Source organism: Babesia bigemina (assembly GCF_000981445.1).
Source record: "Babesia bigemina genome assembly Bbig001, chromosome : I".
Lineage (NCBI taxonomy): Eukaryota > Apicomplexa > Aconoidasida > Piroplasmida > Babesiidae > Babesia > Babesia bigemina.
In genome coordinates this window covers 2111984-2125311 of record NC_027216.1, presented here as the reverse complement: position 1 = coordinate 2125311, position 13328 = coordinate 2111984, and the positions used below count along the sequence as shown (strand labels likewise).

The following is a 13328-nucleotide window of genomic DNA, read 5'->3' as shown; positions in this document are numbered from 1 at the left end:
TCAGTACGGAGTGACATTCTCCTCGACGTATCAGGTACCATATACGGTGACTCGAAACACATAACCAGAGAATACTAGACACAAGCAATGTCATGTTCCTATCTGTCACATTCCTTTGGGCACGGAGCAGGTGACCTCGGGTGGATGGATAAATCGGCAAGTTTAGATTCAATGTCTAATACGACCCAGAGCAACAAGGTAAACGCAATTTCAATATGTGTCGAAATAACGAGTTTCTGCAGACGCACCGAAGGAGTGGACATGGCCCTAAGTGTGGAAAGAAAGCGGAGAGGCCGGACAACAGGGCCACCCCACAGTCAAGGCCAGGGAACGATCCCCGCATTAGCCCAGGGGGAGAGGCTCACCACGACATACTACGGAAAGAGGTCCGTGTAGCAGGTGGACTAAGTCATGGAGTCGGAGACCGGTAGCGACGCGGAGGGGATGGGACAAGCTATGGACTTGCGGACAGGCGTACTAGTAGCCCGCAATACAGATTAAACGGTGCCCGTACGAAACAGATTGAGACTCCATAAGAGCATTCCGGATGCAAAGGCTACGGCCACGCCGTTGTCCGATGGAGGGAGCAGCTGGAGCAAGCTGGGGAGAATCAACATGCAGGTCACCCCTCACCAGTTAGAAGGCACCCCTGCCCCGGAGGCAATGCAAGCTGCTGGACGGATTGACGCGGAGGTGCTATCAAGAGTGTATCGACATGGTGTAACGGCACTTTCAAGTTGAAACACCGCTCCGTGAATTATGTATGGCAATCATGAATTCTTAACTGCTCCGGCATGGAGTGGGGGTTGGTATATGACATCGCATCTGTGCTGATAATTGAGATTATGAATCTTTGCCAGCACGTTGCAATGGATCGGTTTCCGCTTGTACGTCTAGAGGGGATACGCCAGTAATGTCAAGATGGGCATGTTACTTGATTATTAACATGCGCCTCGCCACATGTGGTGATAATAGATATTCACGTGTCTTAGCGTTGCAAAATGTGGGATGATTCTTGCCCCAGCACAAGGTGGATGGCGTGGTAGGGGTGGGAGTATAGGCATTGTATATCGTCAGTTGGCTGAGGAGGTACTAGGGTTGTGGTAGGTTGTCAATTGCTGTGCAGAGTTGATAGACAAGTGAGAGCAAATTGAAGATGGTAAAGCTTTGCAGCGATCCTAGTTGCAAAAATGGAATGTGCACTATATGTGTAGCCGGTAGTATTGCCATCGGCATCATCGTATTCCCAGCCCTCGTTATCTTGGTCCTTTACATCATGGGTCGGATATATAACGTAAGCCTCGGAGAGATATTCGGCCAAATACGGGACGGGTTCCGTGGTTCCAAGCCTTCACTCCACTGATCTCATAGTCTCACCCAGTCCACATAGTCTCACTGGTGCCATGTCACATCCGGTTTTAATGTGATTATTTGATCCAATCATTAACACGGTTGTTGTGAATATGGTCACATAAAGCCTGTTGTATAACCAGTGGTCTTGCGATGCTGTTATTGCTGCTTCATAATTTTCTTGTACACCATGACACTTAGGACCACGCCCTAATACATTTAATCAATACTGTACCACAAAGCACCATATTACCGCTTATAGCTATAATTACTATTTTGTGTCGAGCAGCGCATCATGGCCCTCACCGCCGGAGCTGGGAGTGAGGATGGTGGAAATGACACTGCCCTGTTGCGATGTTTTAGGCAAATCCTCCGTCCTGAATCCCATCCTGACCCGGCTCTTGAGGCACAGGTTGCACGGGTCGAAGGGGTGCGTCTTGAAGATGGAGTCCCAGCCGTCAGTCAGGAAGGACTGGAGGGGGGATGATGTCTTAGGATCACTGCCATAGTTACAATCTTGCCAACCACCATGAGATTCATACCGATTACACTGCGCCTTCAGGAACTCCAACTGGTGGTGGCAGGCGTACACGTAGTCACGCAGCTGGCAGAGGAGGCAGGCGGGGTCGGGGGAGTAATGAAGTTTACGGTATTCATATTTGAAGTTGAAATTGGAGAAGGCATCTTTAGAATTAATATGCTGCAATTTGTAGATTACGCTTGCCGAGTAGAGAGATGTCTCAGTAAGGGTGTCGGCGATCATAAAGCCTTTCAATCAGGACTTTCACTGCTGCGTAAGGTAACTTGGAAATTAATCTCACAACGGCATATATCACCAACTAGACGATTTATTGTCACATACGGCTATGTTGCTTATGTGGAGAATATGTCTGTCAATGTTGTGAAAACCGGAAATGCGGTGCGAAAATTTCTGATTTTAGTCCGTGGTGCTGTCTGACGTGTAAATATGTTGCCAACTGCGCAAATGACAACGACGGTTAGAAATTAAACAATATGGCAGTTATTCTGGATGACCTAAATGAAAATGAGGCTGGTTTAACTGTGATTGTGAATGTTTTCTAAATGACTGACTGTTAATAATATATGGTGTCTCCACTTTTTGATTTGCGTATTTATATCTGCCATCATCGTTCATCTCCATAGGTTGAAGCCGCCCCCATTCACCTCTTGTCAGTTGTTCTCCAATGGGTCACCGTGTTCTTCGACTCCCGCCAACCTTACAACCGAGAAGCAATATCGGCGTCACCTAGTGCTATTTCATTACTGATCAGCAGTTATATTGACGTGACAGCATGGTTTGAGTATGAACTCTAATTCATGAAAAACGACGCAGCTGATTGGTAAATCAAACTTTGGCTTCGAAGCAGGCACAAAGTTGTAGAATTGTTATTATCTGGTCCTATACATGGTGAGGTGGAAGAATATGGACTCCCAAGGTATGGTATTTTTAACGTTTTCACCTTAGCGTGGATGAGGAATTCACCGCGACAACAGTTCATGGACGATTTAAAGGCAATCTCTATATGACCCGATGCATTAGACTAATACCGCGCGTATAAATGTTCAACAACGCATGGAAGTCACGCAGACTTGTTGCGAACCAGCATTAACAACTCGGGCCATACATCTATCCAAATGGGCACCTCGTTCTCACATGTTTGTATTTTGCAATCGCCCAAGCATCATTATATGTATCATATTTTTGGTAGAAGCATTTGTTTTACGGCTGAATGCATTATGTAACAACATATTGGACCCATTTTGGCATCATAAGCGCGCATTACTGCGCTGTCCCCTGACTGGGGGCTAAGACTCCGCTAATCAGTTGGGAAAACCCGGGTAGCGTTGTTCAAATATATTTTGTACATCATGTAATGCTTATGCGGTTTCATTCAGTAAATGTGAGAAACATTATACAGACATCGGGAGTATGACATACCCATTAAATAGACTGGGAAGTACTAGCAGCTGTAGGTTCTATGCTTCTGTCTCAGAAGTGTTATATTCATTGACACACATTCTGGAAGATGATGCAAATCAGCTTGGAGCGTTCGACAGGCTCATTTCGGGTGTAATCATTGGTGACAGCGTTAGCCGCCAATACCTTTTGTCTATTTTTCATGGGCACATTCATTGTTTTACAACGAACTGGTTTACTACTGCTGCGTGGTTACTGTAGCCTTGCAGACTTCATGTGCTCATAAACGAAATGGTTCGGTGATGCTCCCGCGTCTGAGCTTTAGAAAAGGCGTGATTACATTGCACAGACCATCTGTTTCTGATTTGCTCTACGTGCACATCGTCTTTAAGTTATATAATGCATCGCAATTGCTTCATAGATAAAATTCTCAGTGATACATGCGAGTGCTGCCCGCCGGGTTCTGCTCCGTTAGCCCTCACCAGTGACTTATCCTAATCAACCAGTCCCACGTAAGGTCATTCAAATAATAAGAGTGGCTATCAGCTACCGGTTCTGATGTGTAGATCTCAAGCTCCGTGTCTACTTCTTCCGACTGCTGAGCGTGGCACACACTCGCAGACAGCTTAATACCCAGGGGCGCCCAAACACCCCTCCGTCTTGACACTGTTCCGAACATTGGAAACTTCTATTAATTAACTGTCATTTGGATGTCTTAGCTCGCCTATTGGTTCCGGCAACTTGCGGTTGGTGCCGCACTTGCGCTTCCTCCTTTGAGGCACCGGGTCCCGTTATAGAGAAACGTCTGGTTGTTGTATGGTTATACCATTGTATAAAGGCTATAGGATTGGTAGATCGCCATTTGAGTATCGCCCTTGTAATGTTTGACTTCGTGATTAGACGTGCTTTGCGTACTAGGACTTCATACGCATTCATCGCAGTGAATAAAATACTCATTTTGACCATGTGACCAACGTGATACGCTTGTGAGCATCACAAAGGTGAATTCGTGACAATGGCTGACGCAGTAGATTCAGCTTCGGAAGCAGCTAAAGAATCTGAGACACCGAAAAAAATACGTCCAGACTATGGCGCCTTTGGTGAGGTTTTGTACCACCTGGTGTCTTTCACCGAAGGATACGAGCAACAGGTGTTGTACTTGTGTGTTAGGACCTTCGAGTCCAGTTTAGGCTTCAACAAGCAGCAGCAGACAATGTTGATGACCGTGTCTATCATGTCACGCCTGTGTTTCTCACTAGTTTGGGGGCTGCTAGCAGACGCGTTTGAGACTAACCTGGTGATGTCTGCGGGGTTGTTATTCATGGGCATCGCCTCCATTCTGCTAAGTTCCACGTCCAAGTACTCGTCGGTAGGTTGGAAGTGTTGCACTCATCATGGTCCTGCAGATCCTCTTTTTGCGCTTCTTACACGGCGCGGCGTTTGGTTGTATCTACCCAGTTCAACAAAAGATTGTTGCGGATGAAGAAGATGAGGGTGATGAGAGCAGCAACAGCACGTTCACCCGTCTTCACGCGTTGAATTGCATTGGCCGTATGCTGTGCGCCGCCATAACCACGGAGGCTGCTCAGAATGTTCTGTTGGGTTTTGTTGGCTGGCGTATCTCGTACATCGTGTTGGGTTACATGTGGATTTCGGTTGGCATCGCGATTATATATGGACTGCAAGCTAAGGAGGAGGTGGTCTCTCCGTATGACTCCGTGAACTACTTTGTCACCCAATTGTCCGGAGCGTTTCAGGCTGTTTTTACGAGTGGAACTGCCTTTCTGTCCATATTTACGATGCTGATTGCGGAGGCCCCTATGTGCAGTCTGCCGTACATGATCACTTATCTGGAGTACTTGGGAGTGTCTGACAAGAATGTGGGAATCGCGATATTGGTCACAACGATTGGCGGCGCAGCAGGGACTGCAGCTGGAGGAATAGTTCTCGAAAAAATTGCAAGCTTGCACACGGATTATGGCGAGATGATTGCCGGTATCGTCGTGATGGGCGTGCGACTAATCGTTTGCGTGTTGTTCTTCGTGTCGCCTGCTCCAGATGGGCGCTTGATGTGGTATCATTACGTAGAGTTTGCGATTCTTGGGGTGACCTTGGTTACTGTTGGCGGCGTGGATAGACCTATTATGAGGAAAGCAATTGAAGACAAGTACCAGGCCAGCGCATCCGCCCTAATCCAATGCATATCGGGTATTTCAATTAGCGTCAGTTTTGTGGAGATCTTCGCGTACGTGTCGGAGAAGCTGCTTGGTTACGCCCCGTCAACACAGACAATTGATGACATGGACGCAGATCTCAAAGAGAACAACACCGAGGCCCTGAGGAAGTCGACCATGTACATGATCGTTATAGGATCACTGCTCAACATAGCGTGCTATATTGCATTGATTTTTACATATAAAAAGGAAAGGCCGATAATTGAAGAAAAAAATAAAGTATGGCATAAAGCTGTAGCAGAAAAGCAGCGAGAAATGAAGAGGAAAAAAGAAGAGGTGGCAGTTGAAGAAAAACCAAGCGAGGTGGCAATCGAAATGCCAACAAGCAAAGGTGGGAAAGTGGAAATAGAAGTGCAACCAGAGGAAGAGGAAGAAGAGCCGGTGCAGAAAGATGCGCACTTAGGAACACCTAGGAGCGATGAATCTGAAGGGTTGATGTCAGATGAAGAGGAAAGGAGAAGGCGAGAGGAAAATCAAAGACGAGAGGACGAAATAACCCAGAGAATGCGTGAGCAGCGCACTTCTGGGTGAAGAGTCGTATACTATCTGTCATCGAGCATGACACCATGTGTATGCTATCACTGTTTGACAATCTTAAACATGCAGATGACAAAGTAGGTTTCGATTTTCGTATCCCCGTATATGGTTGGATTTTGAAGTGTTAGTTGAAAACTAATATTTTAGGCCAGATACACTCACCAAAGCATTAATGGGTTGTGGAAGAAGTGTGTATAGTTAGATTGAAGGAAATCAAGCTCCATTCTAAAGTTTACAAAACGAAGTCGAGAAGCCGCAGCCACCTTTGCTGCATACAAATAAGTTGACGTACAGTTGATCATTTACGCTTCACCAAATTCGGCAACTGCCATCGAGCGTCTGCTGTGCGAGCGTGTCTTGTCGAACGCCAACGTGCATGCGGAGGCGCTGAACCTGGTACGTCGCCCAGAACAGCCGTATCATCACTATTCAGTGCAAGTCCGTGACTGCGCAGTTCCTGAGCGCGGAGTCGACGAAGCGGGAGTCGGTCGCGTTCATCAAGTCCGTCCTGGACCGCCCGTCGCTACACGCCCACCTGTCACAAGCGCTCATCGAGGTGCTCAAGCAGAGCTTCTAAAGGCTCATTCTACACACCTTAAACTGTTGTTTCAAATATATAATGTATTTGCATGTTTCTAGACGTGTATATATAATGTCACAAATCTACAGTTATGGCTGTGTATTGTCTGACAATGCACAAATCAGACAGGTTTATGCAAGTGGAGCGTTGCTTCGCATTAATGTGACAACGCTTTTTTAATCCAAGCAAATGGCTTGTTGTTGCACTAGACTGCCATTTGTTCCGAATAAAAAGCTTAAGGGATGTTCGCATCCTATTTCACTTAAGCAGCATTGCATTTTACACACCTGGTTACGAACGAATTTTCCCTGTGCATAAGTTATATGAGTTATAAATATGGTCTCCATTAAGATAATTCGTTTTTATAGTTCTGTACCATAGCCAACATAATGGTTTGTTGTGCTTCGCACTAGCCGGAACGACATTGCACACTGGTGCTGTCTACACTGCGGTCACTAGTTAACATTATACCAGCGATATAAATTCGCTTTTAATATTTTAAATTATTTAAATTATAAAACACAATGGTCAAGGAAATAACTAGTGAGACCAAGCTGGTCAGCTATGGGATCGTAGGCAAGATTCTATATCATGCCCTGTCGTTTATGGACGGATACGACCTGCAAATGCTGTCAGTATGTATGAGAGCGTTCGAGATCACGCTGGGGCTCTCACCGTCCTCGTTAGCCATAATGGCTACGGTGGAGACAGTCGCGTTGGTGGCCTGCTGCCCTATTTGGGGGTATCTGGTCGACGCGTACAGAATTGGCTATGTTCTGGGCACGGCTATGGCACTGTCAGGAATCTCGACCATGCTTATGGGTTGCGTGTCGAATTTCGGTGTGGTGAGTTTTGCGTTGTCTGTTGCTCATCTGTGCTCAGATTCTGGCATTGCGTGTCATCCACGGCTGCGCCATGGGATGCACCCCTCCGACTACTCAGAAGCTCATCACGCTATCTACCGATGAGAAGAGCCATGCAGCTGCTTTTGGTCTATTGCATTGTGTGGCATGTCTGGGTCGTCTCATCTCCGCAGTGCTCGTCACATACGTGGCGGGTTTCAAGATCATGGGCTACCCAGGCTGGCGTCCGTGCTACCTGGGATTAGGTTTGGTGTGGTTAACTATGTCGGCAATCACTGTGTTTTTCTTGAAGCCCGTGAACGGCCAAGATTGCCCTGTCTCGATGGAGGAGCGAAGTTCCATCAAGGATACATTGCGTGCCATCTTTCAGACCGCTACCTGCAAGTTGCTGCTGCTCGTCGTGTTCATTTCGGACGCGCCGTTCTGCGCCTTCGCTTACATCATTCTGTTCCTGCAGTACTCGGGCGTCACGGACATGAAAGCCGGTATCACGTGCGGGCTCACGCTGATCGGTGGCTGCATTGGAGGAGGATTCGGCGGATTTATTGTCGATTGGTGCCACAAGAAAAGCAACGATTACGGCAGGCTTCACGCAGCCAATGTGATTATGGTCATTCGCCTGGTTGCATGCATTGCGTTGTTCATGGGACCTGCGCCTGATGGTGATGTATCGTGGTACCACATCGTTGAGCTTATGACACTGGGTGCAAGCCTAATGACCGTGAGCAGCATTGATAGGCCCATATTGGCGTCGGTGGTGCAGAAGAAGTACCAGGCCTCTGCCACTGGGTTGATCCGTTGTATCGCCGGTGTCCTGAGCACCATTTTCTTCCTTCCTCTCTGCGGTTTCTTAGCGGAGAAGGCCTTTGGCTACAAGCCGTCAACCGAACCGATAGCAACCATGCTCAGGGAGACGAGGGTCAACAATGGAGATGCGTTGCGCAAGTCCATTATGTACATTCTGCTTACCGGTACCATAGCAAACGCCCTGTGCTACGCCGCCTTCTTTTTCACCTACCCACACGATGCTAAGGCAAACGAGAGAGCAGATGAATCGTTGGTTTCGGAGACATCGGATACGCCTTGAAGGTGGATTACATTATGATGTTTTATAGCAATTTTCAAAATTATTGCTCAGATGCAGTATCTACAGCTGGTGCGTTACGCAATTGCGTTACCCCAACGGTTTATGAAATAAAAATTTTCAGTGCGTAGATTTTTGAGCGCCCTGACTCGTAGTTGGGCATACATACAAGCTGCCCTCGTGCAGTTGATGGTCCCAAAAGTTTTAGCCATATGAGGTTAACATTTGATCACATACACGATTAATTTCATGGTTTAACTTTAATTCACTATGGCGGCCGACTAACTGCATTGTGGTGATGTGGCATGAAATGCATTACCTCTTATTACTTGTTGGTTGGACGAGGTCTAGTTACCGAATGAGTTGGATTACATACTGTTAGGTACCATCCTGCCTGGCCACGAGCGACATTTTGTAGTCGTGCGATGCAGGCGCATCTCATGTGAATATTGAGATGTATCGGTCGTATTCTGTTCTTTTTAAGGTAGTTAATTGCTGGTAGTAACATACACTGATTGAAATATGTTTCCTGAGAGTATAGTTATCCGCTAACACTGATTATTGTAAAGCGGTTCACCGTTGCGTACAATAATCGCAACATGCCTTCCACTTTATGAATCATATATCCTGCACGGAATCAAATGTAACCATCGATAATACGCCAGCATGCGTCGGTCCACCTATCAGAAGCTGCTTAATGCGTATGAGGCACACGTTAAACGAACCAAACGCGATATCAGCGGTGATAATTCAACAATCGAATCCAAGTCAAGCACCATTGCAGGCGAGCTGGTCCGTAATATGGCGCGGTCAAGCCACCTTCCGATCGCCGATTCATTAGATGCCATTTCAGTGTTACAGCAAGCTTACGGAAACATGCTAGCTTGTCTTGGAGGTTTACATTCGGGGCGCATAATACACGAGACGACTCTTCATGTCAGCAGGCGCGACTATATTTTCAATGTTATCGCGGCTTGGTCATGTTTGGCCGCGCTGATTACGATGATCTCACTGGCCACCGTAGTATCTATCCAGCTGAAACAAAGAACCGCACTCTTCGCTTCAACTGGAAAGTGAGACGCATTATACGTCGAATTCAACCATTAGAGCCGCCTAAAACTACTCCACATATTACGAGTTCGTCATGTGAGTGGATTATTGAGTACTATTCAAGTATGGGCAATCTAGACATAAGTACTCGGATAACACATACGAAATTGCAACATAACAGCCGAAAACATGTTCGCTTAATATGGGTTACTCTATATTACCTATAAAATGCATCAACGCGTATTAAAGCATCGAGTTGTGAGTGTGATGAGGGAAAACGGCTGATTCATGAAAGCCTCTGAACGCAGTTCGGCAGGACACTACTTAATGACGATTTCAATCTGTCGCGCTTACATAATACATTTTCTGTTAGCATGAATTGTAAAGTACGTATATAATGAAGATATGCTGAGTAATTTGCGTACTAGTGATTACTTGTAAATTAAGATGGTGAGACAGTAATGTGAAGTTTACCCTTTAAATTATGTTCTCTCACCTTACAGTGTGCTGTGTGGCTACAGGTGACTTGTGCTACTGTTCAGTTTACCAAGGCTGCCGCCTCGCGCTGGCACCGGCTGCGGGTTCCGAGTCTGTCCATTGCCGATCGTCACTGGTGCCATCCATGCGGGCATCCATCCAGGTTGGGCCTGAGGGTCTTCTACTGAGTCGTAGTCTTCTCTCGGTTTCACGCTCCTCATCACTATTTAACGTGTCTTGAATCCATACCCTTTTGTATGGATTATGTTATGCGTTGCGCATTATACGTGCGATTACTGGATTCAGGGTAGTTCGTTAATGCTGCGTGCTCTCTTACTGAGTCGGTCCACGGAGACACGACATTTTTGCCTCGCTCTACAGCTCCACGTACAATAGCCCCGCTGCCCGATTGTGATACAGCTCTACTAGAATGCATTAGGTGGGCATTAACAACTGAGCCGCAAGTTAAGAGGTGAAAAGCGTACTTGGCACTGGGCACCCAACATCTGTGCACTATGGGGTTACGCTGAGTAGCAATGCCATCACTGACCTTCAATGCTTATAATCTGTGTTGCATTACTGCGTGAGTACTACATATTGTATGAGCAGCGGACTTCGTAATATAAACCACCAATATTTGCATCGGATGTCACATGGCTACAGCAACGCTATGTGGGCTCTGTAAGCCGATGAGATATCAGTGTAGTGAAGGCTTTGTTCCAGCGAACGCATCGTATAGTTGGTCCAAAACTGTCATGAGGCTTTGTTTATGGACTTTCGCGCAGATATAAAGGACCAAGAAAACGAGGCCTGCTAAGCCGATTATGCTGAAAAACACGACGAAAAAGCAAAACACTGCGCTGTCTACACAGCACTTGCACTTGCAACTAATAGTTTGGCAGTCCTTACACTGTTCATCACATGGTTCCGTGCCCTTGTTGCATTTACAAGGCGACATCTTTTCCTAGGATAACTCGGCAAACAACCCTGCAGAGCAATGAACAACGCACCTAAATCTGATAGAACTTTAGGCCAATTAGCAGTATCCAGTGCGTATACTAACACGTTTATACACTCGTAGTAATTGTGCTGGGGCTAACATAATTCCAGATCTCTCAACGCTGACACGCCAAGAATAGCCACTCCCAGCATGCGTTGTTTAGGCCGGTTTGCCAATGCCTGACGTAACTCGGTATCTCGCTTGTAATCAGGCTATCATGCTCCCAATCTTAGCATTAGCATATCATTTGTTCACCTAAATAAGTTTTCGCTGCCTCACCTACGGTTGCAATCCACATATACCAACAGGCGCCATTCATGCGCTGTAAACCTAGTTGAGTTTCCCCTCTCAATGTCATGGGTAGACTGCAAATCGAATACCGATGCTCCCCTGCTTTTGAAGTGGCCTAAAACCTACCATTTGTGTAACTATACGTATGCCGTTAACAACCCCCACATTTATGCCAGGTTTTAGTCGCGACCATTAATTGGTTATCAAAGGAGATGTTTGTGAGTGGTATGTACGGGGAACAAAGTCTAGTGTACCTGGAATGTTTAACGAAACTTGCTTATATTGTTGTCTTCAACACAACAGAATACGGTTCTGTCGAGAGAGTATTGATGTACAATGTTATCACAGAATAAAGCGGCGTACCAATGCGCAGTCACAAGACCTGGGAAATGCGCCCCCGGTAGGAGCCATTTGAATATGGCCTTAATTCGTTGACATTTATCTACGTGCAGTGTAGCACTAATTAAGTTAGAATCACGGATGGTCAATCGTCAATTCGACGTAATGTAGACATCGCTTCAAGCACTGGCGCTGCCACCCATATAGCAAACTTGGATAGGGATTTCATGATGATATTATCAATTGTTGAATACGGCTTAATGTATGGGACGCCATGTCCAAACGGCAGATAATTGACCTCTCGTAAAGGCGTGGCCACAATGTTCCACCGACTACGGTGGAATCGTGATGTAAGGAAGGGGATTAATTAGAGGGTTTTCAACGGCTGTTCGCAAATCATTTCTGCATCGCAACGATGCTTAATTGGTCGATGCGCTCTAAAACGTTGTAGCTTCATTGCTGATCTGGCCTTTGGTGATTGTGCCATCCGAAGCCAGTTGATGTGAGGCAAAATAGTTCTATTCAGATATCCGCAAAAGGTTCCAATAGATGTTGCCGAGGGTCACAAATGAGAACGATGTTGAAGTATGTGATATATACAGATGTGTATGACTCAATAGGGTAATAACGCTTCGAAATTGCGCGTGAATGTCTAGGTCCAGCGCGAGGCTACTTCCAGCTATAACGGAGAGCGCTGGGTTTCGTCATAACCATTATGGCGGGGTCATGTGTTTTACTTGCGAAATACTGCTTTCAAATACCAAACGGTTACAGTAATGTTTCTGCGTGTAGCCTCAATCACACAAATAGTTGCTTATGCGCCTCGCGTCCAGCACAGCACTAGATGCGATGGAGGCTGTAGATTTAAAATCGTAACATAACCAAATATAACATTGCATCTATTCTGCCATTGATTACTGAATTTTTTCTCAACGCTGTACGACGCTACGCAATCCCATGCCTACCATCTGTCACGAATGGTGAACGTAGCATTGCTACTAAAACTTGCAATATTGCTTACATATGCGTCTGCGCAAGACAACACATAATCCATAGTATATTTGCTGCACTAATTACAGTATCGCAAAACTGACTGCTTCCAACCTCTGCATTGGCCATCGCAGTACTGGGTTTGTCCGGGTCATCTAGTGGATAGGATGTAACTGGTAATAAGTAGTGAGGTAGTAGTCGTAACTGGCTTTACATCGGTCTTGTTGTATCCGCCATCCTTGCCGCCTTATTCTGCGTGGCCTTATATCTCCTATATCCTAGCACTGCGGGCAATTAGACACTTGGCATAAGGATTGCACTTAGGACAGATGCAAAGGGCCAACCATCATACTTAGCTTCTCCGCTACTGTTGCTTAGCCTTGTTTAACAATCCAACCTTTTAGTTTATGTGGTTCTGCTGACGTCGTGCTAGCTAATTTGTTGGGGTTGGGACTTCGTCGTAGGACGAAATTGGAACAGCCACTGACAGGTCACGTTCTTGTCCGAAGAAACCGTGTCATGTGACGTGATCGGCCATCTGGTAGGTTAGCAAGTGACATGTTAGTGAGATGGCGTTTGTAGTGGCAACATTGT

At 46.2% G+C, this 13328-nt stretch overlaps 6 protein-coding genes across 6 annotated transcripts; 4 read left to right on the top strand and 2 right to left on the bottom strand.

The window, feature by feature from the left end:
• Window positions 1–144: 144 nt before the first annotated feature.
• On the top strand, window positions 145–396 carry BBBOND_0109560 (hypothetical protein; the record flags this gene model as incomplete). Its single annotated transcript, XM_012911390.1, has 1 exon — window positions 145–396. One exon carries the CDS (start codon window positions 145–147, stop codon window positions 394–396), a length of 252 nt encoding a protein of 83 aa, XP_012766844.1.
• A 1225-nt stretch (window positions 397–1621) lies between these two features.
• Window positions 1622–2113, bottom strand: BBBOND_0109550 (hypothetical protein; the record flags this gene model as incomplete). The annotated part of the gene is made up of 1 exon (XM_012911389.1): window positions 1622–2113. One exon carries the CDS (start codon window positions 2111–2113, stop codon window positions 1622–1624), a length of 492 nt encoding a protein of 163 aa, XP_012766843.1.
• Window positions 2114–4304: 2191 nt separating this feature from the next.
• On the top strand, window positions 4305–6054 carry BBBOND_0109540 (MAJOR FACILITATOR SUPERFAMILY MEMBER protein, putative; the record flags this gene model as incomplete). The annotated part of the gene is made up of 2 exons (XM_012911388.1): window positions 4305–4658; window positions 4696–6054. 2 exons carry the CDS (start codon window positions 4305–4307, stop codon window positions 6052–6054), a joined length of 1713 nt encoding a protein of 570 aa, XP_012766842.1.
• A 35-nt stretch (window positions 6055–6089) lies between these two features.
• BBBOND_0109530 (hypothetical protein) lies at window positions 6090–6637 on the top strand (the record flags this gene model as incomplete). The annotated part of the gene is given in 3 exon segments (XM_012911387.1): window positions 6090–6137; window positions 6355–6456; window positions 6470–6637. 3 exon segments carry the CDS (start codon window positions 6090–6092, stop codon window positions 6635–6637), a joined length of 318 nt encoding a protein of 105 aa, XP_012766841.1.
• A 527-nt stretch (window positions 6638–7164) lies between these two features.
• On the top strand, window positions 7165–8590 carry BBBOND_0109520 (transporter, putative; the record flags this gene model as incomplete). The annotated part of the gene is made up of 2 exons (XM_012911386.1): window positions 7165–7485; window positions 7523–8590. The coding sequence occupies 2 exons, from the start codon at window positions 7165–7167 to the stop codon at window positions 8588–8590; spliced, it is 1389 nt and encodes a 462-aa protein (XP_012766840.1).
• A 1562-nt stretch (window positions 8591–10152) lies between these two features.
• Window positions 10153–10335, bottom strand: BBBOND_0109510 (hypothetical protein; the record flags this gene model as incomplete). Its single annotated transcript, XM_012911385.1, has 1 exon — window positions 10153–10335. The coding sequence occupies one exon, from the start codon at window positions 10333–10335 to the stop codon at window positions 10153–10155; it is 183 nt and encodes a 60-aa protein (XP_012766839.1).
• Between the last annotated feature and the right edge of the window lie 2993 nt (window positions 10336–13328).